Genomic DNA, 27,600 nt, shown 5'->3' with positions numbered 1-27,600 from the left:
TGTTTTGCTGAATAATAGGGTATATGCAAGTACACATGTAAACTTGTATAACAGAGATATAAAGACTTCCTCGGCTTTTTAGAATATTAGAAAACAGCAATTGACAATTGTTTATCATAAAGTAGCTTTTTAATTCAGAATTTGTATAGCTTACTGAAAAATAACTTTAAAACGGAAACCAGCTAATGATAACTGCTTAAACAATCTTGACCAATGACTTTAGCAAAGCTGCTTTTTTCAAGTTATCTGTGCCTCACTACCCAACCTGGTTAATTTTATTCATTTTCTTTCAAGACTTTGGAGGTAGCATATTTCACTCTCATACCTTGGTTTTATTCACACATGGAGCAAGAAAGGAAGACTCTTGTAATTTTAAGTTACCAAGCTAAATAAGCTTAAATAAAAAAACCCTCTTAACATCTACAAGTAGACCTCTGCCAGACAAAGCTAATTTTAACAGTCTAAAGTTTGAATCAAGGTACTTGCTGTAAATGAGCTTTTATTCCAGTTTAGCATTCTGATCTTTAAAAATCTGAAAAAAAGCATACAACACCCTAAAATTTCAAGTACTATAGCACTACTGGCACTAACACTTTTAGCTTTAGAAAAAGAGTAATGGTGTTGCCTATTGTACCAATTAAACACAAAAAACCCAATTTAAAATGGGGTTTTAACCTACTGTGCAAGAGGTAACTGCTTGCCTGAGTAACTTACTGGTGCAGAGGCATTAGATGATGCCTTCATTGGCAACTCCCTGTCAAGCTATTTTTAAAACCCTAGACAAAAGCTCTTTTTTGTTATTTTTATTCTTCAACAATACATTTCACCTCCTGAAGTACTAGGACAAATTCTTGTGCCTAGGTGGGGAGAGGTGGTGAGCACTAGGCCTGACGTTGAGAGGCCACCTTCCCAAGGCAGGTGGGAGCCACAGGGGATGTACAGCAGGAATGTACCTTCACATCTCTGCTTTAAATAAAGCAACCACACATCCAAGCCACACTTTGCTTTTGCAGTCCAAATTCTGGGTCCAGACAAAGCTGCTGATAGTCCATTTGGCAGCAGAGTCAGATCTGGGAAGAGAAGGGAGTGCCAGAAATAATTTGTTTACATTGAGTTGAGAAGAAAATCAAGTCCCTTGTGTTCCCAAAGCTATCAGCAAATGGACAGAGTGAGAATCAGAACTCCATTAAGATCAGTTAGTCTTATTGATTTAACTGGAAACTAGATAAAGCCTTAGATATCTGATTTTATAACAATGCTTTTCTACTGTGCTTCAGTCAAACCATGGCTCATTCCACTGGGAAGCCATGGTATACCTTCTCAGAGAAATTACTATTTTTCTGTCCTTTCAGTTCCTACTGTATTTATCTCCAATAATGGTCACTGCATGTCAAATGAGAGTATATATTCATTAGAGAAAATAAGCCATATTTATGGTCTTACCACATTCTTCATTCTCCTACTCAAAAACGAATTTATTTACATGCTCAAGAACATTTCTTTAATATTAAAAGCTCAGACACTAGTGCTACACTTTAAAGCTGATGGCAACTGTTGCTAGGAAGAAGACCCAGCAGAGCTGGCAATCAAGTGAATACACAACTTCTGCCAAAACACAACCATGGCAAATCCTGGACAAATCAAAAACCATTGCTTGTTGCAGTTTATTCCACTGTTGTTTTGCCATGAGCACTTACTCCTACCATCTGTTTTGTGAATTCATCTCTTGATACATATCTAAAATGGTATAGTTGCAAGAGGTTAAAAGGATTACTGTCTTCCAAAAGTAAGATAAAGTCTCTTTTTTCCCCCCAAGAAAAAAAAATTGCATTCAATATTCCAAAGATCTAAAGAAAAAAACCAATAGCTTCATATACTATAAACAAAATCCTTACTTGCTCTGGTTACCTACACAAATCCATTACTATTGAATTTTATGGTGCAACAACATTGGTTTGAAGTTAGTAACTCCTGCAAATTTATATAAAAAGTATTATCAGAGAGTTCCAGTTTCTAGGATCATTGCTGGCATCTGTATCCATATAAGAGCAAAGTTAAAATGTCTAGTCCACATGCTTGCATAATAGAGAATAAAAAACCTTGTATGTGTGGAAATTATTATAAAGACTTAATATTACTGGACCTAACAAGATGCATCAGCATATGAGTAAATCACAGGAGTCAGAACTGTAGCCAAAGTTATTTTATATACTCTGAAGCCTTAAAGAAATTTACATCAAAGAGCATAAACATTATCAGCTAACTAACAGCATAACACATCAGACCTGTACAAGGCAAAGGCGTTGTACAACCATAAACTGCCTTAGAGTATGCATTAAGGGGCAAGACAAAGGGATGAGACTCATGACCCTAAAACACTCTAATTATCCTCAAGTGACTCTAAAACATACTCTAAATACCCTCAAATCAAACTACAGATTACAAGTCTAACAATGCAGAGGGTGTTTTTTCAGGACCACTACATGGAACAGTTTTGCACATTTCAATAATACATTGGGATGCCGCTTCATCAAGGAACAGAACCAATGCTGTCCACATCCATGAAGCTTGATGCTGAGGAACTTGCAGATTCAACTGTTTGAATTCCAAATAAAATAAGAAGTGAGAAACACAGAAGAAAGGGAGAAGCTATCACAGAGATAAACTTAAGTACATTTTTATCCTCTCTCAGGCACAGCAATTAGACTGACAGGCTGCTGAGAATACACAGAAGTTTATTTATAGCTGAGACTGCATATGGTCATATCAACGAGATTTAAGAGGTTTTATATCAAAGTATGTCTAACTTTCAGCAATATCAATTACTAATTTTTCAAGTAATCTTTTCCTGTAAGCTCAGTCTAAGCAATTTAAATTATAGTCTTACAGAGCACATAAGATCTGCTTTATAAGTGGGCAAGTGAATTTGATCACAAACTATCCAGAAACTACAAGTCCACCAGAACATAATGAATGCAAGGCATTTAAATTTCATGTTGTCATACAAAAGCTTCTTTTTATTAAAATATTCATCTGAATAATAAAAAAAAACCTTTCACATTAACGAGAGTACACTGAACAGAAATCCTTTAACTACACATCATGTAGAGAAGCAGGTAAGTAGTCCTTAATTGATTTCCTTTAATGCTTTCATGTTTTATGTCATAAAGTCATTTCAGTAACTGCTCAGATCCTGTTAAAGCCAAAGTAAAAGCATCAAAGCAATTTTACTGTTTTTGTTAGACACTGTAAAGAGATTGCATAGTTTTCACCTCTGACCACTCATTGTAGTTCCTTTTTTCACTTCATCATTACATTTTTTCATTAAGACTCAAAGAGAACAAGTGGCAACCTCAGACTTTGATAAAAGGTCACTTCTCATAATTTTGTACTTTATTCATCTCCTAAAAGTTGTATGAAAATTAAAATTACAGCTCAGTCATATCTCAACACAAAGTAAATAATGGTATCACTCCATGCAAGACCAGATTTTAGTTATGTTTTCAAAAAACGGTATGAAGTAAAACTAACACATCACAAATACATACATGCTAAAGGAAGCCAGTGGTCCTGGAAGCAAGCACTGCCACTCCTGGATGGTGCAGCATTGAGGTGAAGTTTTGAAACTCATCAACTGTAAAAATCCTGTGTTTAAAAAAACTAATTAACCAAGCTGCCAGCTACATGATTTGAATAAAGAAAGCAATCTTTAATTTTAGCTGACATGGTGTGTTGAGGACAAGGGCAAGATTTACTTCTTCTAATAAACTCTTCAGCAGAGCTTTCCCTCCATCTGTCCCTTTAGAAGGGTCATCTCTTCAATTATTTAGATGTGCAACAGAAAGCACCAAGATTAGATAGTGAAGCAAAGACTAAACACAGGTCTTATCAGCTACCTTCCCCATAGTGATGAGCTTTTTCTACAGTGTCTAACAAAACTGACTGAAGTCTTACAGCTTAAACTGAGGAAGAGAACATTAAGCTTGGTCAGAGTAGCGTTCCCACAAAAACTCATACAAGCAACTACAAATCACAACACTTCTCAAACAGTAGTATTTTCCTTCAGATTTTAATAACAAATATGAAACACATAACCAAGCTTCAACTAATTAGCTAGGAACAGCTTTACGGTAAGCAAAAGAAACATTAAAAACAAAGGTAGCATTATTTTTGGATTGGTTTCAAATTCACTACAGTAAAATCATTAGAATTCAATTCAGTTTCTACTGTGCTGTAATATGTTTAAGAATGAACATAGAAAATATGCATTATTTTTGAACTGGAGTAGCAACAATAGCTTGTCATTGACAAAGTGGACATCTATCACCTTGATAGTTTAAAATTCAATTCTTCTCTTGCAATGTAGACATCAAGTCTATAGTAGATCACAATGATTTGTGCCCTAAGATTAAATAAAGATTGTTGGCTTTTATCTTCTAAAGTCTCAAATCAGCTGCACGAAGAACCACTTGGTGGTTTTGAACCTGACTTCTACATCTTTCATGGAAAAAGGCAGAAATCACTTCCTGCCCAGTCCTCAGTTTAACTCATGACTTTAGAGACTTCAGATCTCCTTCTATTCAGATCTATTTTCCACGCTGACAACTTTTAATGCTTAGCCAAGTTATCTACACCAAAGCTGTTCCGTATTTTTCATCATCCTTCATGCCCTCAACTGAGCTTTAAGCTCTACTATACCTTTTAGCAGGAAGGGGACCATACAAAGTATTCATAATGCTGATACGAACTGGATTTACACAGTAACACAGCAAGCTTTTCTAGTTTACCCTGTATTCCTCTTCTGGTAACTGACAATTGCTTGTTTGACACCTACTAAATTATAACAGTACTAAGACCTTGCTCCTGCATGGTTATGGCCCGTTTAGCACCCATCATTATATGTAAAGCTCGAGCTGTTCTCCTCAATGCAGCTACCTGTTCTCCTGACAAATGACAGCACTAGAAATTCAGTCATATGACTTCTTCTGTGGTTCTTTTCAGCTTTCAGACCCTTACTATCCCAATTAATTTAGTATCAGCAGCAAGCTTTCCTCTCCACTGGTCACCAGGCCTTTTCCAGGTAATTTAGCAAAGTCTTAGATTCCCACAGCAATTTGTTCTGCCTAGAAGTGACTTTCTTTACTGATACAGCCAAACATTTACTTCCACCTTATTTTCTTTACAAATTAAGGAATTATTTATCAGCACAAAGACCTTCTCTTCTTATGCTATGGCTTATTAGCTAGTGAGGGACCCTCTCAAAATTCACTTAGAAATTAGAGCCACCTAAATCACAATTATCCACATGGTTATTGACCCTCCATCAGCCTCCATAAAGTTGGAAGACAGGTTTCCTTACAAAAGTCACACTAACTGTAAGAGAGAAGGCAGAGACTATACGGACAATAGTGGATAGCTGCATAAACAACACTACTAACTGCACTATGTCAGACATTAGCATCAGAGCCTTACAAGTGCTATAGTCTCCCTTCTGCAAATTTTGGCACCACACCTGCCATTCTCTATAGCACTGGCAACACAGATTTATACAAGAATTTACACATCATCAACATTCTGCTATTTCAACTTTGAGTATTTAGAACAAGAGTTAATACCACCCTATCCTTGTACTTTGCTGCTCATAATGTTATCAGCTACATCCACAAACTCTCCTCCTGCCTCTATCACATTAGAGCCACCAGTTGAGGAATCCCTCACAAAGAAAAGTTCAGAAATTGAAATCTCCAGTTTCCTCCCCACTGAACAAAGACACAAGTTATTTAACTTCCCTGAAAAAGCTGTATCTACTATATATGCTTCCATCCTCATCATATGTTTACATCTTCATCATCAGCAATTCCTACAGGCAGTGGAACTCTTCTGATCTGTAAGAAGAAAGCATCATTGATGCCTTTTGTTAACCACAAACTTTTCACTGCGTTTCTACATTAAGATTACTAGACTCATAATTTTAACACATTTGAACATTCCTTCTGCTCTTTTGTTTGTTCGTTTTGAAGGCAGCTGTCTCCATGCTAGCCAGGCTTCTTCTGCTCTCCTGTAATTCTGCTAGATAGCACACACTGGCACTCTGTTTCACAATCGATCTCCATGTCATATCTCCACCTCCTTCATTATGCTCCAGGTCACTTTGAGAGATTTAGGTTTTAAGAGCTGTCGGTTACGTTCTTTTTAAGAAGTTCTTTTTTCCTATTTTTTATACCATCTCTTTGAATGAGATGCACCTTGATACACGTATTTGATGATGCACAAAAGACTGGAATGACTTAAATCTTCCTTTAAAGAATGCAAATTAGTCTGTTATCACCTACCATTTCTTTAAGCCATGAGGTGCAGCAATAAGTGTGCAATAACCACAGCTGGGCCACACCACATGTGGTGTACATGTTACACAAGCAGACACTTCCATTGACTCAAGTTAGACTTCAACACCCTTAAAAAACCAAAACCAAACAGGGGCAGGGAGGACAATACAAAAAAAAAAAAAACCAAAAAAACCTAACCAAAAGACAGAGGCATGGATTTGATAAAATTAGATTTACGGCTCTCCTAAATGTCTGCCAGATTGTTTTTTGTTTTGCTTAAAACACAGAGTGGTAGCTGAACTTTAGTTGTTCAGCAGATTATTCTCTCATTGCAAGATAGCAGCACTGGAATAAATCAAGTTTCCACATAAATAATTCTTATGTACTGATAACATTACATTCAAATTATGAAACAAAACTTGTGCTGAACAACAACAGTTAAAAGGGTGTAAGAACTAAACTACAAAGACTGAACAGCATCATTCAGATTTAATTTTGTTCATTTTCCCACCCACAGACTGCAGACTGTGCATCACTTCTTATACAAAAGAGATATGAAAGCTGCAATTTACACCACAACATTAAATTTACATTAGCTATAGAATGGGTTCTCATCAGTTTCCAGAATAATGGTGTTTAGAATGAGGCTAATGCATTTCAAAACAGTTTACCTTGTAGTTCAAGATTGTGAAGGCAGGACCTTGATCCACCCATAAGACAAGATGGAAGTTCAGTATTATTATTTCTTCTGTCTGCCTCCAAAACCTCAGTGTTTAAAACAAGATTTTAGTACTTGGCATATTTCACATCCAACTGGCAGTCACATTTCACTTCCAAATATTCAGTATTCCTTCAGAGTAGAACACTTACTTTAAAACACACTGAAATAGGTGTATCTAATGCTCACCACATCATAGCAACTAACAAGTCACTTAACTACATTTTTTCACTGAGTGACAGAACATAGCTCCCTAGTTTCACCTCCCTTAGATTTAGCCTTAGCCTCAAAAGAATTGAATTTTTTTTAGCTCCTCTGCACAATAAACATTCCCATTTTTGTAAGAATCAACCCTGCACATAATAGCCTCCCTTCACTACAGAGTCTTGGTCCATCTATTCAGCATGAAAAAAAGTATAGTGAAGACAAAGGAGTCTTGCTTAAAGATGAAACATAGTAAGTATTGCTGGACTCTCACCAAACTCTGGGAATTTTAGCAGGAACTTTTGCTACACAAACAACCTTAGTCTGTTCACTTCCAACAATTTGTAAGCTAACCAGTGTAAGTAACAAAAGACTGGAGAAAGAAATGCAGCAATAAATCAGATTTTATTTTTCATAACCAGAAAGTAATTACTTAAAATTCATAGACCTCTATAATATATCACATGTAATGGCACACTAAAACATTTCAAATATTACAGAATTTAACAAAACTGAAGGTATGAAAAGGCATTTCAAAGATACTAAAACCAATCTATATGACATCACTGCAGTTACATCCCAGTAGTATGATATATTAATAATTAGGAACAAAAATCACTTACTCAAGAACCTAAAAAGTTCCTCAAACAATTCAGATGGGTGACTTCTATTTCTCTTACAGATACAGCCTTACTTGAAGATTTCTCATCAACAATTCTTTAAAAGAATTTTACTGAGGCATAGCCATTCATTTTGTAGACTCTTATACAATTATGTTCTTGCATTAATTGTTTAAGATATTTTTCATGAAAAGTATTACCTCACCTTTTACTGCTGACTTCAATTAGATTGACTCCTTGACCTGAAAAACTCATAATGTAAAAAACCAAAAAATTCTAACATACTTCTATGTAGAGAGCTGAACTAATCCAATATATAGCCACCTACTCTGTAGGATCATACCAGTGCTCACACAAATGTTACAGTAATCTACTCCTCCCCTTGTCTCAAACTACTTGTGTTATTGATGTAAAAAGCATTTATAGCCTTTTAACAGGCGTGCTCTTGCAGAACTGAACTTGAGCCTAGCAATTCTTACATATTTATTCTGTGGGGTCTGAAGTTTAACAAACTGCCCATTTCTTCCAAATTAAAAGAATAACCTCATCCTAAAACCACCTTACTTTAACATGATCTTCCTTTCACTGACATATCTGGAAGTATAAGGGATTGTCCCACCATTCCATTTCTTTGCAACATTTTCAGCTATACTAAAATGTAAAAGCAGTCAGTCCAGCAGGCTCATGTCCAAACTACCACCCTGAAGTCTTGTCAAAGGCCCCATTGACCATGCCACAGTTCTACTATATTAGATTTTATTTTTTGTAACCAGTTAATTATGTCAACTGTAGAACAGATTTCACATAACTAATGCAGTAGTGTTTCTTAGGAGGCTGCAAGGCTGCCAGCACAAATATTTCAAGGCTTTTACAACAGCTAGTTTTTATGGTAGGGCCTTTCACGTGCTGGTGTTTCAATCTTTACTGTGCTTAACATAAAGGAGAGATCTATGTCATGAGGATACTGTAAAGCCACTTTTGAGTATTAAAACAGATTTTAAAATTAAATATTAATTGTTAGAAAAGCGTGCATTAAGAGACAAGCAGACCAAGACTCGGTGGCCACAGTAAATTTAATCAGAACCCACACGCCATTAACAGCTGGAAGAGTTCCAGAAGCAGCCTGGGTCCTTGGCCATCTGCCAAGACCACGGATTGTGTTTTAAGTCCCCTGAAATTACAAGGATTTACTAGAATATGCCATTCTCCAGTCTTGGTACTGTATTTACAATTTTCTTTTGTGGCACATATAAAAAGTAGCTGTCTACCTCACCACCAGTACACTTGCATGCTACAGATGTACACAGTCAGACATACTTAATGCCACCTAAATTGCAACTCTGGTACATTTTACAAATGAACTGTAGGAAAGGCACTAGTGACACCTAACATCAACAAACCATAAGCAGCATCTAAGATTTTAATTCAAGTATGAAATTTAATCTATTGAGACAAAAATGAAACCTTTCAAGCATTTAGCAGAGCTATCTACTAGTATGTTAGAGACAAGCATCAAAATTCTTGTCCCAAAAGCTTCATTCAAGTCTACTGCTCATTAGTCATGGCATGCACTAATACATAGCTCTTACAACAGTGTTGCAGAGAGAATCCTGAAAAGAGGAGGAAGTGTTAAAACTAACCACACTACCTGAAAGTCTTTAATATCAAAATGAGAAGCTAGTTTGCCACATACCAAGAAATCTGATGTGTATAATATCTCCCAAGAACATCTGCCATGCAGTCATAATTCTCTCTGGAGACCTTCATATGATAGAGTATTTTACTCAGGTAAGATATCAGAACATCCAGGTTATGAAAAATAGATAAAAATCAAGGTAGGTAGTGATGACTAAACTCTTGCAGAAACAGTGGTAGAAAGGGAAGCAAAAAACACCCCACAAAGCACAATACTGGTTCAGCTGCAGGTCCAGAATACTTTGGAAGTATTTGATGCACATGTCATACATGGAGTCAACTCAGCTCTGAATTCCTCAAGCCCACATCAAGATCTACCATCATTAAAGGAAGAGCTGGAATATTTGCACAAAGTGTGTGCATTACATCTCACACAGACTGGAAGCTGCTCTTGAAAGCACATCAGTCCAAGTATCTAAGTACCACCAGGTACCAGGTTTGATGTACAGAAGCCTAACAGCATAAGAAAGGGAAAATACTCATTGTCAGAATAACTTTCAAACTCAGAAGACTACTCATTGTCAGAATAACTCTTTCAAACTCAGAAAACTACTGTACAATACGATGCAGCACTACAGTGCTAACTTTGCTCATTGCCTTCTCCAATGTAGCTATGGCAGAGTAACCCAGCTTGTCAGCCAGATCTAGCCTCCCACCCCCTGGCATTCAACATGCCTTTTGTTGAGCTCAGCTGGTGACCTACCCAGACAGTAGCCAGCATCAAGACCAGCTCAGGCTGTGGTTTTTCCAGCCTTCTGCTTCCCAGCTAAGCTCAATTACATGATTTGCCACTTGGCAAGTGGGAATAGTCCTGCCTCCTTTTCCCCTTTCTGTGAACAACCCCTTCGATCAGAAAACAAGTTGATTCAGCCCATGAATCCAGCAAAAATAAGAACAAAACAAAAGCCCAAAACACAGACTTTTTGCCAGATTAGTCTCTGGTCTTTTAGCAAGCTGAATTGATTTACTGGATCATCAGACAAATACTAGAGCCAGCATAAACTAAGCAATAGCAACTCAGCCTCCTTTTATTAAAGCCACAGACACAGCTGCGAAGGGCTTGATCAGAGTTATTTATCCCTGTACCTTAAGCCACAGGTAGCACTGCTGCTCTGCTGCAATTCATACTGCTGGGACATAGCCTAATAGAAAGACCACATGAGAAAATACAAATAGGTCACTCAGGAGAGAAACCACTTGAATCTGAAGCATGTCTCTTATTGAAGCGGCAGAGAGAGGAGACCTCAGTCTCTGAACAAAGGCAAATTAAAACAGCATGTTGGACCAATAGTAAATGCTGAAGGTCGTTTTTAGTAAGCCAGTTAACTATTAGATGTAAAACACACAGTACTGCACATTGGCTGCACAAACATATGTAATTTCAATTACAGTTCTCTTTTTTTCCCATGTAAATACTATACCTGCTTGCCCAAGATACTTGTAGAGTAGCACTGCTGTGAGAGTCTTATAAGTGTACCCAACACGAGTGAAGTTAAAACTGGAAAGGATGAGACTGAAGGGATGCAAGACACCAAAGCCAAGAGTTTGCTCCTATCACAATGGGACAGACTCATTGTTCCTGCATCCTGCCAGGCAGCTCTGCCTGTCCCTTTTGCACTGACTGCAGTACTTGTCAGATCCCGCCAGAAACTAAATACTTAATTTCCTAAAAGTATTTTCTCCATTCTAGAAAACAGTTTGGCCAAAGGCACAATACTTAGAACAGTGGGGGGGGAAAAAAAGGAAAGAATAGAATCAAGACCAACAACTGCTGCTAAAAGGAGGTAAAAGTGAAGCAACATCTCAAAATGAACCACAAGTTATCCCTTCCAAGACTCCTACTAGGAGCATATAGTCAGAGTCCCATAAGACATACAGATGCAAGCAAGCTAATATAGCACTACCTATCTGGAAAATTGTTATTCAGAGTAAGTAATAAATTGTCTCTCAGGGGAAAAGATTTACTAGAGACACAACCCTAGACTGGAAGGGGACACAGCGATGGAGGCATAAGTGATGTACATTCAAAAATAGAAGGGAAGAGACTCTAGGCATGGAGAAAAGGATATAATTTCTGTAAAGAAGACTTTTCATAGTCTCATATAATGTCAGAAAGGAGTCTCATCAGAGGACTAATCAAAAGAAGTAGAATAATTCTCCCATTTCTTGATGACGAGGCAGGGGAACAGTTTTCTCAGGCTTCCTTATCACTTACTACAAAACTCACAACATTACAGACAGAATACTATGATGGACTAAGTCCAACACATACATTTTTAGGTTCAGCTATAGACTAAAACTGGTGTCAATGTCTCCCACTGGGAGAAACAGAAGCATTTCCAAGATACCAAAAGCTACCATGGATATGGACTATCTGTATTCCAAAGGGATTTTTACAAAATCCCATGCCAGAGACTATACCTTCATTTCCCTTACATTTTAGTTGCCTAGAATTTGCTGCATATACATCTAAAAACATTTCCCCTAAAAGACGGATATTTAAACTGCCAAAATCAGAGTTGTCCTATTTTACTGCTTCTTTTCTTGACATAGAAAGTACAATATTGATTAAGTGTTAAGAGACTTGGTATCTCTTGTTAGAGGACAACAAGCTCAAGAATAGAGGCGCTTATTAGGACAATGCTGTTGGTAAAACCTACAGAAGCAGAAACTTCAAGTAGCAGCTGAGAGAGATTTCACTTTTTCATCTATTGCTCCTCCTCTTGAGGATCACCATTACAACCTTCCAAGTTTCAAAATCACTACCCTCCATGCAGGGAAGAGAAACCAACAGCATACCAAAAAGGATCTGTTTCACGGCTGGCAGAGCCCAAGGCTTAGCCTTACCTCTGCAGCAAGGCATCAAACAGCTCAACTCCCAGCACTCTCTCTTGCCCACTCTCTCTTCCCAGCAGTGCTGGCATCCCATTCCTGTCCCTTCTGCTCCTCCCTACCTGCCTTCACACTGGGTTAGTTTTCAGCAGGCAAGCAGCCGACCTGGCTGACCAGAGACACACACACACTGCTGGCAGCTGGGCTCACCTGTGGAAAGGACAGGTTTTAGGGAGGCCCACACTCACAATGAAGCCATGCTTTTATATTTAACAACTTGGCCAGAAATCAGAAAAACACAACCGAAAACCACATAATCCCCCAAAGAAAATTCCCCTCTAGTCTGCAAAACACCCTTCCCCTTCCACCTGTGGAGTGTGAAGGTGCAATGCCAGCTTTAGATCCTTGGAAATCTTTAGGAGTGAAGGCATTACAGTGCCGTATTACTGGTGTCAGGTTAAGTTATTTCATACTTCCTGACCTTAAGTACACCTTGGAAGGGGGGGAAACCAATAAATAATTTAAATAGTTCATTAGTAAACCACCATGGAAAATTAACAAGATTAAATGTCTTTGGTTTCATACTGCTGGAGCTAAGTGACAAGGAAAGTGTCACTTAGGTAGAAGATGTTTATACTCACATAGGATATATTTTATATTTACAATAGTCGTGCAACAATTTTGCAGTCATGGCCTGGATAACTGAAGATGACTAACAATGTTGTGGAGTTTTCATTGATGGTTAGCTTAACTCAGATTTGGAGTAATCTTGCGCTATTTTTTATTTCATTCAAATTTTTGGTGGCAGTTATCATTCCAAAACTTCAGACATCCACAGCATGGGCACCTCTCTCTAATCAGTCACCCTGGATGCTTTAAGAGCAGATTTCAGCATCCATGACCTGTGCCAGCTTGACTGGCCCAAAAGCAGAGCTGCAGGCTGGATTTGTTTGACTGCACTTCTATCACTGTTCCATTTACCACGCCCCTGCAAGGTGGCTGCAAAGCTGTCTGCTCACTGGGGGAGCTGTGAAACAGGTACCTTGTGCAACAGTGAGCGCTGCCAACTCCACCAGAAGCCCCAGTCAGATACTCCTGAGCACTTTCCCTTGTGCATTACTTATGCAAATACATGTAAATGCACAGGATCTCAAGGCTTTAGAAAACACTTCAGAAAGCAGTAAGTTAATTAAGCAGGAAATCAGCTTATCTGTCCTGGAAGATACAGTAAAATTCAACAATACCAATCCTTTGGATAGTTCATTTAAAAAAATTTTAAAACTTGCAAGCTCCCCTCAGTTATGAAGTGACAGTGCTGTGACTCACTGCACACTGTTTATTTTATGTTCAAGGAGTCCAAAAGCTGAGCATTTTCACTGCTGGTTTGTCTCGTCCCTTTTGTCCACCCCACCTCAAGCTCTGAGACGCTAGATATATCTGAAAACTTAAATAAAACTTAGAAAAACTGCATGTTTTTCAAAGAGCGGTTAAGAAGTCTAGCACAAATTGTAGAGAGATTGATGTATGGCATAACTACATCAACAACTATGCTGTAACAAACTTTAGCATTCCTGGACTAAAACTTCAACAACTGAGAGATAATTTCCATAAACTAAGTACCCTATATGGTTACAGCTCACAGAATAATATTTCAAGTATTTGACATATCAATGACTTGAGGAGAGAGAAAAACACTACTTCCCAAACAATTACTACCAGTCCATATTGCACAGTACAGAAAATCAGGATGCATCAAAAGCATGGAGCCAAGCTCCAGATACACTCCATAGTACCCAGAAAGCTGTGTACTTGCATCCCTCAGCAGAGCTGCCTAGCATGGGAGGTTACACAGCAACTTCTGTGAAAAACTTATATTCAAGTCAAGGGGAAAAGCAGCAAGCATGAATCTGACAAACTAATTCTGAGCTCAGACTTGCCAGCTAGGGAAGCAATGGTAAGTTGCAGAGAAAATGTAGCTCAAGGACCATGCTTTACTATCTTGGCTCTCGGGTGCTTCTTCCACCTACTTGAAGCAATAGTATTAAACTTCATCATCCAAATGATCCACGCCAGCTTGCACCACTATTTGAGTTTGTTTGCAATAGCAGGTGAAGAAAATCAGGGAAACGTTTGCAGTAAAACTCCTTGTCTTTATGAGTAGCTATACAACTTCATGTTGAGAACTCCACACAACCAAATCTGTGTTCTTCCTTTAATGAAGGGCCTAGGTTTTTTATTTTTTAAATACAGTGCTTTCCATGTCAGAAATTAGTGTGTCCCAAATTAACTCTTTTCAAAGCCTTTGACCAGCAAGTCCAATGTTCGCAGAACATTTCAAACTTCCCCACTTTTTTATTACATTTTTTTGAGGAATAGGCTATATATATTTCAAGACTACCAGCGAGATGCAGATGATCCAGATTCCTTTCAGTTTTGCTTATCAAAAGGCCACTATTGGTCAGAATACAAGTCTGACTGAAGAACAAGCAATCCTGAAATCTCAGTTACCTGCTTATATGTGACACGGATCTCCTGGATGATGTCTTCAATTCAAAAGGGGTCCCATGGCAACACAAACAAAAGCAAGTAGGTTACTTCAGGTGTTACTTTCCACCATCTGAATACAAGGATGTCTATGCCCTTGTGTCCAGGTTTCAGCTGACATCTTTGCCAACTCAACTACATAAAGTAGTACATTAAAATATATCAATGTCACCTTGTAAATAAAAAAACCCACAGGATCTCTTAAGCAATGAATGCAGTTTTAAAGTGAATTTTAGCCTTGCTATTGAGATAATCACATGCACATAGCAACAGCAACTTCAGTGACTGAATTACTGTCTGCCAGCTAGACATATCTCTATATCCCTCATCTGTTTTTCATTTCTGAACTTTTCAGCATTGCACTGCCACAAGAACAGTATGCTATCTTGTGACAAAATCAAACAAGAAGAATGTTTTCATGACCCTAGTAAGTCTTAAGGCACATGGATAAAACAAGCATTTTTACACATCAAATACTATAAGGATGGCTTAGCAACTTCAGCAATACAGACACCCTCCAAACTACCTATCATTACGTACATTCTACTGTAAAACAGAAACGTGGCTTTTCAGGAAGGAGTCTCTACGTTTTGAAGGGCATTTATAATGGGGTAAAGAAGACCTCAGACACATTGCTCCAGAGTAGTTAGCAAGAAGCAGCCCATTGTAAAGGAGTCATCACCCATGAGAACCCAATGAATCTCCAGCTTTCAGGTGACCAGCACATTATGCAGGAGCAACCACTACTTTCAGGCTCTTCCAGTAACTTCTTAGGTGCTTAACCTTTAATTGTGAAGTCAGTCACATTCAGCCAGGAACCTCAGCAAGTCATTCACAGGAAAATGAAAAACTTGACTTAAGTATGAAAGTCTGGGAGATTTCCTAAACAAGACAGGAATATTAAAAATATCCTATTGAATGACATCTTCCAAGGAGAAAGTTGCAATACACTTCTCTGAAAGATTCATCAAGTACAAAAAAAAACCATCTGAAGAGTAATTAGCTTGTAAAGTGGACTAAAAGCACCAATACCAACCCCAGGTAACTGTTGTAACATGGGGAAAATAACCTCAAAAGGTGGGAGAGATTGTGGAGAAGGAAGAGAAATCCACCACAGTCACACCAAGAAAAAGGCATAGTGCACTAGCAATACTCAAGATACTCAATATTTCTATACCGTTTTGCTTTGATGTACTGCAACAGAACAAGTAGAGGAGGGACAAGGGGTTTGGGATTCTGTGAGCTCAGAGACATCTGAACCCTATTAACATCCCTGAGCCAACATAGCCTGAAGGACATTGCTCACTCAAATGAAATAACCAGCCACAACTGCCTGCAGCTGTAGGTAGAAAGAGAAAGCAGCATTGTTGAATCAGCTGAAGCCCAAAATAACAGCTGGTAAAGCTGCTGTATCAGGAACAGAATGGGCAAGAGGTTCCAGAATCAGTGGCTGCAGTGCTTTTTGCCTGCAAGTAGGTATGTGGGTTTGTTAACAAGCATTAAGGTTTTGTTTCTGTAAATGACTTTTACCACCTGTCTTCTCTGAGCCTGACAAATATCCAGAAACCTTTTCTTGTTTGGTCCTGTCCACTGTGTAATCATAGGATAAGGCTGGTTAACATACCACACACTGCAAAGTGAATCATGAGTCAGACTGGAAGCACACTAATCTGACAATTCTGCTTAAGACCGAAAAGAATTATTAAACAAGAAAACTTCTTTTCAATTCTCCTCTGCTGCTGAGGGCAGGGGGGAACACACACTGAGAGCAGCAGGGAGACCCTAATTTGCATCAACCCCAAGGCACTGCACAGGAAGTTGGTGTTGAGCATCTGACACTGCATTTCAGTCTGAGTGAGTCATTTCTGAGTCCTCTACCTGCAAGTTTGCAGTGACTGAGACGGTTTGGTACGGACTTTCCAGTAAAGTCAGCTTGTCTGAGACTGCTGTCCTTCCCAGAGGGACAACCAGCTCTTTTGAATAGCCAGCTGAGACAGCATGTGCTGATACGTCCTTCCTCTTCCAGAAGTAAAAATAGATATCCCATTCCTCAACTCAACTGTTTTCTCAATTTTTGGTATTTTGCAACTTGGTCTCCCAAAACTAGCCCTATATTCAGCTCAAAATACAAAAAGTCAGAAAGACCAAAGTGGGAAGCTCAGAGATTAGCAACCTTGCTTTCATTATGTCAATCTTCTGACTTTTGCTCAGCTCCAGGAAACCGTAATACATGAGATTTGCACATTGTAAAGGGCCCAGCAACCACAAATTTTAACAAGTATTTCTCTCTTAGCTCCTCTAGAAAGTTTTGTTATAATCACCCAGAACCCAACCCAAAAGGGCCACACCACACCATAACACCAATAAACACTAACTACAGAAAACTTATATTTCTGAGAGAGAAAAGAAGCATACCAAATAAATAAAAAGCACAGCCAGCAGCACTGACATCATAGCCTGCTGTACCAAAAACACTTTTGGTACCCACATGATCTAGCAAAGGTCTACAAAACAGTGGGCAACATGATTATTGAGGCTTGGCACCACAAGCTAATCAGATATTTCTCAATTTCAGTTCAGTATAGTAAAACTATTAATAAGCCGCTTTCTTTTAACTCGTCTTAGGCTAACCAAGTTGGGTATTTTCCTCTCTTCCCCCCCTCCAAAAAAAACCCCAAAAAGTCAGTGACTGCTACAGCCACATACTTGATAGCCTGCAAGAGACTATTTAAGGTAGGATTTTCAAGAATTGATATTGTTCAGAAGTTCTGCCAGATGTTAGCATTTAGCTCTAAAAGAAACCTCAAAAACTCCAGCCCCTACGAAACCATTACTACTTTTCTGAAGACATCTAGTCTCTGGACATGCAAGTTATGAAGTCAGATGGTTCTAAAAACCAAGATGTAGAGATGACCAGAAACCAATGGGTACAATATAGACACTTCTGTCTTTTTCAAAATACACAACTATTTCAAGAGGCTAAAATAGTTGAGAAAGGTCTCCTCATTGAAAGTGCAGAATCCACAGTGAGTTCTCTACTCAAGTGTGGTTTTTTTTACTGTGGACAACAGTTTAACTTGAGGTCACTACACATGAAACTGAGCTATAGATAGGAGATCAGTCAGAGCCCACACTAGAGCTATACAAGTCCCTCCAACTGTCCTAAGCTACTATAAAAAAATCACCTTAAAGTACACGTACATCAGACTCTTCCCTTTATGCTCCCTGCAGTGTTTGCAGTTCCTCTTTTAAGCTGGGACTGACACTTATGAATATGGCCTTTTGTGGTATACAACCCCTAGCCCATTCACTTTTCAGCACTCGTTTTTCTGTTAGCATATCTCCCCAAATGAACTTGCCACAGGATCAGAGCACTACCAGAGAGCACTACCAGAGAATGGAAACCAGCAGCCCCAGCTTTAATAGGCTTCAGTACTATGGAGGCTGTAGTTTGTCTAATCCTACGCTAGCTTAAACTGGCACTTCCTTACAAAGAAGTTATTTTCCTCCATCTCTTCTGTTTTTGCATCAACTCCACATTCTTTCTGCTGGCACAGCTGTTTGCATAGCTGGGCCATGAACTTCAGTTAATTATGGTCCATCTAAAAAACTCCTCAAAATGCATTACTTTTATTGAATTATTACTTTGGAGCTGAGTAATAACTGATAAGGAAAACAGATATGGCTGAACTTGTTAACCAGGAAGACTGGAATGGCAGAGACTTGATTGATAAAATGCAAACACAGGTATAGCAGAGTTGTGTGACAGCATATGACTAAGACATAAGGAGTGAGATGAGGAAAAGTAAAAGACTAAAGACAGTTAGCTCAAGCAGCTGAAAGGTGGTTCTGCAAGTCTCAGTCTCACCAAGGAGCTCCACAGGCTTTCAATAATGGCACATAAGGGAATGTGATTTTTTCAGTTTTGTCTTACAATCTAAAAGGATCATGCATATATTCACAGCTGTGAATATTAGGATTGCCTTGGGAGCTTACAATGCACACAAAAGAGTTGGACTAGACTAATTACCTTGCCTCAGCACACAAGGTAGCTGTTCACCAAGCCTGAGGAAAATCAAGTACTCTAGAAGATGTATGGTCATTAGGTACTTCTACTGCAAACTATTCAACCCCATCCTTTGAAGATAAAGCTAATGTTTTCTTTTCAGTTTGAGATCCATCACTACAGCATTCAGCTACTTCAAACAATTTTCACAACACCCTTATTAAGCAATCTCTCAACACAAAACCAATTAACTTATTATAGAACAACCCAGACTTTACAGGAAGATCATAAGACAGATGATCACGTAGCAAACCGCATGCAAGAAATCACCATCTCAACAATTCAAAGCTAACCCATTTCACCACGTACCAGGATGCAGACTATGAAAACTAACAAGGTTTGCCATTACCATCCCATAGCAAGGCAGCAATTTCTTGGACTGCTTCAACTATTTTGCTAAGTGCAAACACATGGTTTACCAACAGTAAAAATGAAGAAGAGAAACCAGAACTTGTGTTAGACATTTGTATAGTAACTACCACGTAAAAGAAATGGAAACACACGGAAATATGCCTTGGAAGTAAACATAAAATAATGAGTTCATACTGGAATATGAATATGTACTACTTTCAAACCTTTAAAACCTCATAGTTAACAACCAAGATGACTAACCTCTCAATAAGTCAAGATATCCCTAAGCCAAAATGACTACAACTCCCGAGTGCTTAGTTTTGGCAATATTACACTGGAGAGCTGTAAATAATGACTAGTTTCACCTTACTCGAAAGTTGTCATGAGGTTGCACAATGTACAGCTAGTGTATGGATCCCTAAGGCACAAGATGTTTTCAAGGAAGAACAGAAAACAGGACTGTAGAGCAGGAACTGAGAAATGGGGTGAGTCAGTTATTGTAAATAAAGTTTGCCACCATGAAACTACAGAAGGAAAATAAACATCTACCGGGCCCTGGCCAATGGGCATAATGCAAGTGTCTGCTTTAATGAGCAAGGAATTCAAAAATAATACCCTAGAGACTCTTAAGGCATCTGGTGCAGGATACTCAAATAAGACAACTAAATTGAACCAGCAAAACAAATTCACGCTGCCTATTTGCTTCACAGAACATTGTCCAGCCCTCTCTGCTGGGGTTAATGAAATTCAGTTTCAAAAACCCACAGGGAAAAAAAATGACCCTAGCCTTTGCAGCACCTTATCTTGTAGATTGGGAGAAACTACAGAAAGCAATTTTGAAACTGCTGTCAGAGCTCTTTCATAGCTCCTCCACTCTCATCCCTAACAGAAGCTATTGTATGTGTCCCTTTCAATAGTTTACAGAAGGACATGAAATATCACTCCCATTTGTATTTCATGGAGGCATGTTTACAACCCTTAACCTAACCATAATATTTACAATTTTTAATTTTTACTAGTCCATCCACTAAGTTGCAAAAGCAGTATCAAATTAATTTCTGCAGTACACAGAGCCTGACACCCAAAAAAGAACCAAGTTTTCAATAAATTGCTCTTCCTGTTCTGCTTCCTTCTATATGCAAACATCTGGGCTGAGTGCCCAACTGACTTTTAAAATAGTTTTAATTGCTTTATTATCTGCTCTAATGTAATCAATGCTTTTTAATACATTGTTTCTTCCGGCTTCTTAGAAAGAGCCTTCTCCCACAGTCCAACATTAAACAATTCATAAGATGTTCTTATTTTCCAAGCTCACTGTTTAAAATCCTGATTAGTACCTTTAGTTTTACTTAGCCTTAGTTTTGAAAAGCCACTTACAACACAGCTGCAGCAGCGATGTCCTGCATTAAATACAAATAGTAAGAACACAGCTGTCAAGTGACAAGCAGCCCTCTCCACCCCAAGACAGTTTCCAACCAACCTGTTGTGCTGACAGCCAGAGCCATGAGTCAACATTATGGTCCCATATCCTCAGGGTGCCACCAGTCACACCATCATTTAAGACTGTATTAAAAATATGGACACAGAAGTTACCAACTCCTCTAACTTATGAAGGCATACCATCAGTACTAAGTGCTGTGGGCTTGTTTTCATCAACTGATCTCACCCTTTGTTTAATGAAAACTAATCATAAACATGTAGTTTTTATTCCAAAGGGCATAACCTAGTTTTCAATTATTTAGCTTTCATCTTTCTGTGGAACAATTTGATAACATTTTTTCAGTATAATTTTCCTACATTTACAATGTTTCAGGCTAGAAAGTTCTTAGGAGAGATGCTAGGTAAGTCAGGACTAAGAAGTCATCTATGCCACAACCAAGAGGTTCCACTTTACCTAACAAGCTCTCCATTGACATGTTAAAACATAAGGACAGCCATTAATAAGTGAACTATTTGTGTATTTGTCTGGATAAAAGTTTGTAACAGAAAAGATCAGCATACTAGCTAAAAAAAAAAACCCAAACTGAAAACTGACTAGAACAGACACTCTGTAGCTTTCTGCAGATACAGAAGCATTCTTAATGTGATCAAACATATCTTACTGCATGAGACGGGAGGAAAGATGTATTTACTTGTCATGCTCCTCTCCTCCTCCCCCTCCCCCTCCCCCCCCCCCCCCCAGTTTCTAACTCTAAAGATGAAGGAATCCAGGAGGTACACTGATAGATAGGAGTCCCGCACCTCTCTTTTCATTATTCTGTCCTGGTGTTGCTCCACTTCTGTTAAAAAGATCAAGCAAGATTACAAGTGAGAGTGCAACAGTAGCATCAAGCTCACAGCGCCTCATGTGAGCAGTTGAAGAAGGTCATGGAGTTTATTACGTGTTGAATTCTCTAGACACAGAAAGTACACTCTTTCTGATGTACTCCTCAAAATGCTGGGGGGAAGTAATTTTATCCATGTATTCTTGTTGCTCTGCTTGCTTATTAGGCAGCAAGTGCTAGTGAGAAGTCAGGCACTGTTAAATTTTTGGATCCTCTTGTAATCTTCCAAGAAACAGATGGCGATTACAGATTCCAGGGGCTGGGGTGGGGGGGGCTGTTTGTTTTTGGTTGACTTTTTTTTTTTTTTTTTAACTTGTACAGTATGCTCAATAACTTCATTAGGCATTCATGCTCTTCTACTAAATACATTTAAGTTAATGGTTGACACAGTAGGCAAGCTCTCCAGCAGTCTGTTCTTTATCTCAAAATCAGTTACAAAAAATCCCACTTGTATTAGTTTTCTGCCATCTTTCAGGGTGATGTTTTGAAGGGCCTAAACCTACAAATTCCCAGCTTTCCTAACAAGCTCCTAACAGAAGCAGGCAACCAATTCTAATTGCACACTCACCATCATTGTGCCTGGGATGATTATCATAGGATGCAGAAAACACAGAATCTGTGGCTTTCATTTTTAGGCACAGGAAATAAGGATGGAAGAATTACTTCCAAAAGCACTAGGCAACAAGTTACATCCAGCCACCTTCCTTCCCTCTCCTCCTTCCTATGGTTATTGGAAATCCAGCAGCAGTGACAATACAAAGGTAAGAGAGGGATGTTATTTACCACATCAGTTGTAAATGAAATACAATTACATTAGGTTGTTAAAAATATAGCTTTAAGTCATACTAACCACTGAGTTTAAATATTTATTTCAGTAGCACAGCCAGATTATCTTTGACACAGGGTAAAAGACTGAGATAAAATCAACTGTTAATGATGCAGATGCCTGCAAGATCCAAGCACTGACAATTAGTCTTTGCTGCTACAAGTCATCAGTATTATAATCAGATCTACAAAATGGGACACAGTTGCTTTCCCCTTCAGTTAGCAGCAAGCTTCATTCCACAGCATATGTCAGAACACTGAGAAGTGAATTTATGGCTCTGAATGTGAACACATTTTTTCTTGCTTTGTAAGACATTTGGGTAATGTTCACATGTTTTCCTCTCACATGCCCTTTGAAGATATTACTGAATTTGACTGCATTACCAAGCAGGATTTTGCATTAGGTATCTCTCTACTTCTATGTAAACAGCAACGGAGAGTTGCTTACAGTTTCCTGAATGGGGCGGGGGGGGGGAGGGAGGTAATTGATAAGGACCTTGGGTAACAGACATGCCTCTGTAAATTTTTTCCCTCATTAAGTATTCACACCTCTGCTGTCAGCCCTCAGCTTTGTGGCACCAATGTTCAAGTTTTCCCTTTAGACTCATGTTGTCTCCTAGGACAGGAGAGTTAAGAGAACAGTTTTTATATTTTTCCTTAACTTCTTCACACATTCAATTTCAAACTCTGAAAATCCTCCAAAACTCAACAACCAAATATAGTCCTGAGATTAAAAAGTTAATAAACCCACAGAAAAATAATCTTTTTCCTTCATATATTCACTAAGTGTTTCTTTCCAAAACATGCAGCAGTGTCAGAAATGTAGGAACTGCATCTCATGTCACTGTTTCGATATATACGTATTCCCCAAGACCGTAAGACTCAGAGACTTCTATTGTCTCATTAATAGATAGGCACTGCAGGTAGTCTTAAATACAATTTTTCAGATTATTACTATGTTCTAAGTTTAATTAGTATCATCATGAACTATGGTCTATGCTCAGTTCCTAGTCTAGCCTTTGCTTATAGATTTCTGTTTATTCTGCTGAGAAACCTAAGGATCCTTAATTCCTGTTCCTAATTAATCCACACACTGTTTGTATTTCTCCCATGAGAAACTCTTATTTGTGATAACAGAGTTAAACCATGCTGCACACTTATTTTCATTTGCTGGACAGTGCCACATGAAGCAGTACAAAATGACAGGAAAGGCATCTAACAGAGGAGCCTGCAACACTTCAATGCTGCCTTTTGGCCAAGAAAAGATGTTTAATTTGAATGTATCAAATTAACTTTTTTTTCCATGCTCTCTCATTCAGAGGGATTTCGCTTCCACAGGGCCTCCAAGCATTACTCATCACCACATTTTGCATGGGGTAAGGAAATGGAATGCTATCTGCAGAACACAACAGATATTCACACCTACAACCATCTCCTTCATGTGAAAATGAAGCCTCTTTTCTCCGAGCCTGTTGCGTTGCTGGCATTGTTTTTCAAGCCTCTCCAATGAAAGGATTTCAGTTCACAATTTTGAATCTTCTGCGCATGAACCAACACATTTTATTACATTTTCTAGTGGGAACAGCTATGCACACTACAGCAGATGGTTTGCAGGATGGTGATCACATACAGTGTTGTGTTTGTCACTATTTACTTGGTTATTATTTGTACTGAAGAGGTCTTTCCTCTAGAAGTAATGGTATTTCCAGTGTGAACTCACATAGCAATGAGCCGTTGCAACAGGAAGATCTCTGTTTTCATCAGTGATCTTCCTCTGTCCTCAGGGAGACAGTGAACAGCTAGCACATGCTGCCATTCAGTACAAGTCACTCACCCTGCAATTACCAGCTTGCTTGCTTTCATTAAAGAGGCCTGTTTGGGAATTTTTCTATGAATAACACTAGCCACTAAAGAAGGAGCAAAAGAAATTTGTGTATTTATGCCCAATTCAGGCAAACAGAATATCATTTTTATATATTATAAATACATTGTATTATATATATAATATCGACAATTAAAGATATTCCTGCTTTGTAGATAAACAACTACTGTCTTATCAGTTCATGACATAGGATGTCACTGCTCACAACTGACCTACAGAAAACTTGAAATCCTTTGTTACCATTTCCTACGGCTCACAGAGCTACCTTAAGCAGACTATTCAACTTCACTGGAGCTTCTCCTCTGTCTTCTATGTACAGCCCAAGCAATTCCCCATGATCCTCACTTCAGGTACTGTCCTGTTCAACACAGCTCTAACAGAGCTCAGTTTTGATGTACAGACTCCAGGCTTTGGGCAAAAACCACTGAAACATCCACAGAGGGAAAAAACCTCATGAGATATGGATATGTAGGAAACAAAAGGAGCAGCGAGTTAATACTACAGGCTGCTCTGCCGGTTTCATGTGGCTGTTACAAAATTTGTAGTCTAATCTCAAATTGCACATTGACTTTCTTACAGGCTCGTTACACAGCAGCAGATGTAACCCGTGCAAACCCGACACAGGCGTACAGGCTTCGCTCCGCCAGCAGAAGGGAATACGTTTTTTGCTCAACTGCCCTGATACCCGATTTTTGGCGATCTTTGGGCTCTACACTTTTAACCTGCCACGGTGGCTATTTAAAGATGCAAAGCTGCGACCTGAGCCTCATAATGCTCAAACCATGTGACATCTTTACCAGGCTCCTAATTTTAATGCAGACCAGCGCCCGGCCGGGGGTTCTCCCGGAGCCCGGGCCGCCCGTCCCCGCAGGGTGATGGAGCACTTCGCAAATGGTGCAGTTCTGCCGCCTTACCACACCAAGCCCTTCCTCCTCCCCTCCCCCGCGCACACCAGAGCAGCGGACACTTGCCGAAACAAACTGCACGGACACTGGACGAACTTGGCCAGTTCCCATTGATAACCGGGATTTTTCCCAACTACAGCACATCCATGCGCCGCCCGCGCGCGGCCGGCGGCAGGAGCGGAGCTGCTCGGGCTCCGCTCGCAGCACCGTCCCCTCCCGCTCGCTGCCACCGAGCGGAACCGCGGGGCGAAAGGGCGGACACGGGCTACCGCAGGCACTCGGCACGGCCCCGCGCATCACCCGCGCCCGGGCAGGGCACTGCAGCCGCTCCCCGCCGCACTCGGTAAGGCGCTCCGGCCCCGCCGTGGCGAGAGGCGGCAGCCGGCGGGGGGCTCCTGGCGGCACGTGCCTGCCGCGGTGCCGCCCGTGCCCCTAGAGCCCCCGGGTGCGATGCCCCAGCGAGGCGGGCGGTCTTGTGTGCGTCGAACCGCGGCGCTTACCGAGTGGTTGACCCCCCACATGAGGACGCTGAGCAGCGGGTCGCTAGCCCGGAACAACTTCACTTTTTGCGCCACGAAGTGCTTTTTCTTGGTCTTGGTTTTACTCGCCATGACGGGCACGATGCTGCTGGGGGCCGCCATGGCGCTGCCGGCGGCAGAGGTGGAAGGGGCTGGTGTGGGGCAGAGCGGCGGGCGGGCAGGACCGAAGGACAGGGGCGGTCGGCGATCAGCGCCGCAGCCCCGCGGGCAGGCGGTCAGCGGGCCGGCAGCCACGGGACGCCGAACGCATCCCGGCCTGGCGGCTGAAATGGCCCCGCTCGGCGCGGCGGCCCCGCCCCGCCCCCCCCGCGGGGAGCGGCCGCCGCCCGCCCGCCACGCACAGCGCGCCCGCCCCGCCCCCGCGGGAGCCGCGGAGCGTCGGCTCTGCCGCCCCACTGCGCATGTTCCCCGCGCGCGGCGCCTGCGCGGCCGCGGGCGGTGAGGGAGTGGGGCCGCCCGCGCCTCCCTCCCCTCAGGGAGAGCGGCCTGCGGAGATGGGTTGCGGCTCAGTGCCGCCCGGGGGAGAAGGTGGTTCTCGTCCGCTGCCGTCCGCTCCTCACACCCATCTCCAGTTCTCTGGGAAACCAGGCCTGTCGTCGCCCTAGTCTTTAGCTAGCTAGTCCCTCACACCGTAACTTCATGCGGTTTGCGTGATAGTTACTCCGGTTTCCAGTTCCCTCTCTGTAAAGGGACCTGTAGGAGTGAGTGGGATCTCAGCGGCAGGGCTTTACCAGCTGCTCCCGCCCCAGCTCGGCTCCCCGAGCAGAGCGGTTCCTCACAGCCGGCGTGCAGTTAATACAGAAAGCTTGGTCCTATGCAGGAGTATTGCACCCCTGTGACCTCACTGTCCCGTTATACCCACAGCAGAATCTTTCTTAACAGCCTCCACGGCCACAGAGGATGTGAGCAGTGACAGGCGACATCCTGCAAAGGCATATCTGCTCAGCTCAGAAATACCAAACACCACATACACTTTGCTCCGCTGTATAATGAGGAACCCCCATGACACCCCTGCCGTCACTGTTCAGGGTCAGTACCCACGGCTTACACAGAGCATATATCTCCTGTGCCTTTACAATAAGTCATCCATCCGCTTCTGAATAATATCAACTGACCTCTCTGCTGTAGATCTTGCTTTGTTCATCAGTTGATACTTCAGCAAGGTAACCAGATCCTTAGGCAGAAACAAGAGCAGGGCTGCTCCATGAGGTGGACAAACCCGCAGTGAGGGTCATCCCAGTGCTACCAGGGCCCTCAGTGACAAGGCATGGTCCCAAAGGGCCCACACTCAGTGAGCAGGGTGCTGGCAACAGCACACGTCTTATCAGCAGTCCCAGAGAAGCTGAGGTGATGAACCAGGTCCCTCCAGGAAGGCACAATGTAGGCACAGGGTCTATCCAGGGCCAGAAACGGAGGTGCAGGCAAGCCACCTACAAGAGAGGTCCAAGGTATAGCCAGAATACAGAGCTGGAGAAAGGTATTCCTGCAACATAGCTCAGGCAAAGACCTAAACTGTGCCCTACCTGAGCTTAAGTGGAGGTCCTGGGCAGAAGGTGTTCGCAGGTCTGGCTGTTCAGGGCAACTAAGGTCAATACATGAGTCTGGGACCCCAACACAGGCTTACATAAATTTAAAAATGTGTTGCACGTCTCTATTTTTCTTTTGTCATTGTGATCTCAATGGCAAAGTTGTCTATCATGCTGGAATCTAAACCAGTAATGTTTAATCTCCCTCCTGCATAGAAACAGTTACTGGGATTTATTATATCG

At 40.7% G+C, this 27,600-nt stretch overlaps 1 protein-coding gene across 1 annotated transcript in view; it reads right to left on the bottom strand.

Annotated features, from left to right (window-relative positions):
• PIP4K2A (phosphatidylinositol-5-phosphate 4-kinase type 2 alpha) overlaps positions 1 to 26,122 on the bottom strand; it is a 106,661-nt gene extending 80,539 nt beyond the window's left edge. Inside the window, exon 1 of the mRNA XM_048295234.1 lies at positions 25,793 to 26,122. Coding sequence (XP_048151191.1) covers positions 25,793 to 25,933 — 141 coding nt within the window. The 5' untranslated portion in view covers positions 25,934 to 26,122. The remainder of the gene's footprint in view (positions 1 to 25,792) is intronic.
• Between the last annotated feature and the right edge of the window lie 1,478 nt (positions 26,123 to 27,600).

The sequence above is a fragment of the Corvus hawaiiensis genome, chromosome 1 (assembly GCF_020740725.1).
Source record: "Corvus hawaiiensis isolate bCorHaw1 chromosome 1, bCorHaw1.pri.cur, whole genome shotgun sequence".
Taxonomy (NCBI): domain Eukaryota; kingdom Metazoa; phylum Chordata; class Aves; order Passeriformes; family Corvidae; genus Corvus; species Corvus hawaiiensis.
Note: the sequence above shows the minus strand (reverse complement) of the source record. Positions and strands in the feature narration are given on the sequence as shown.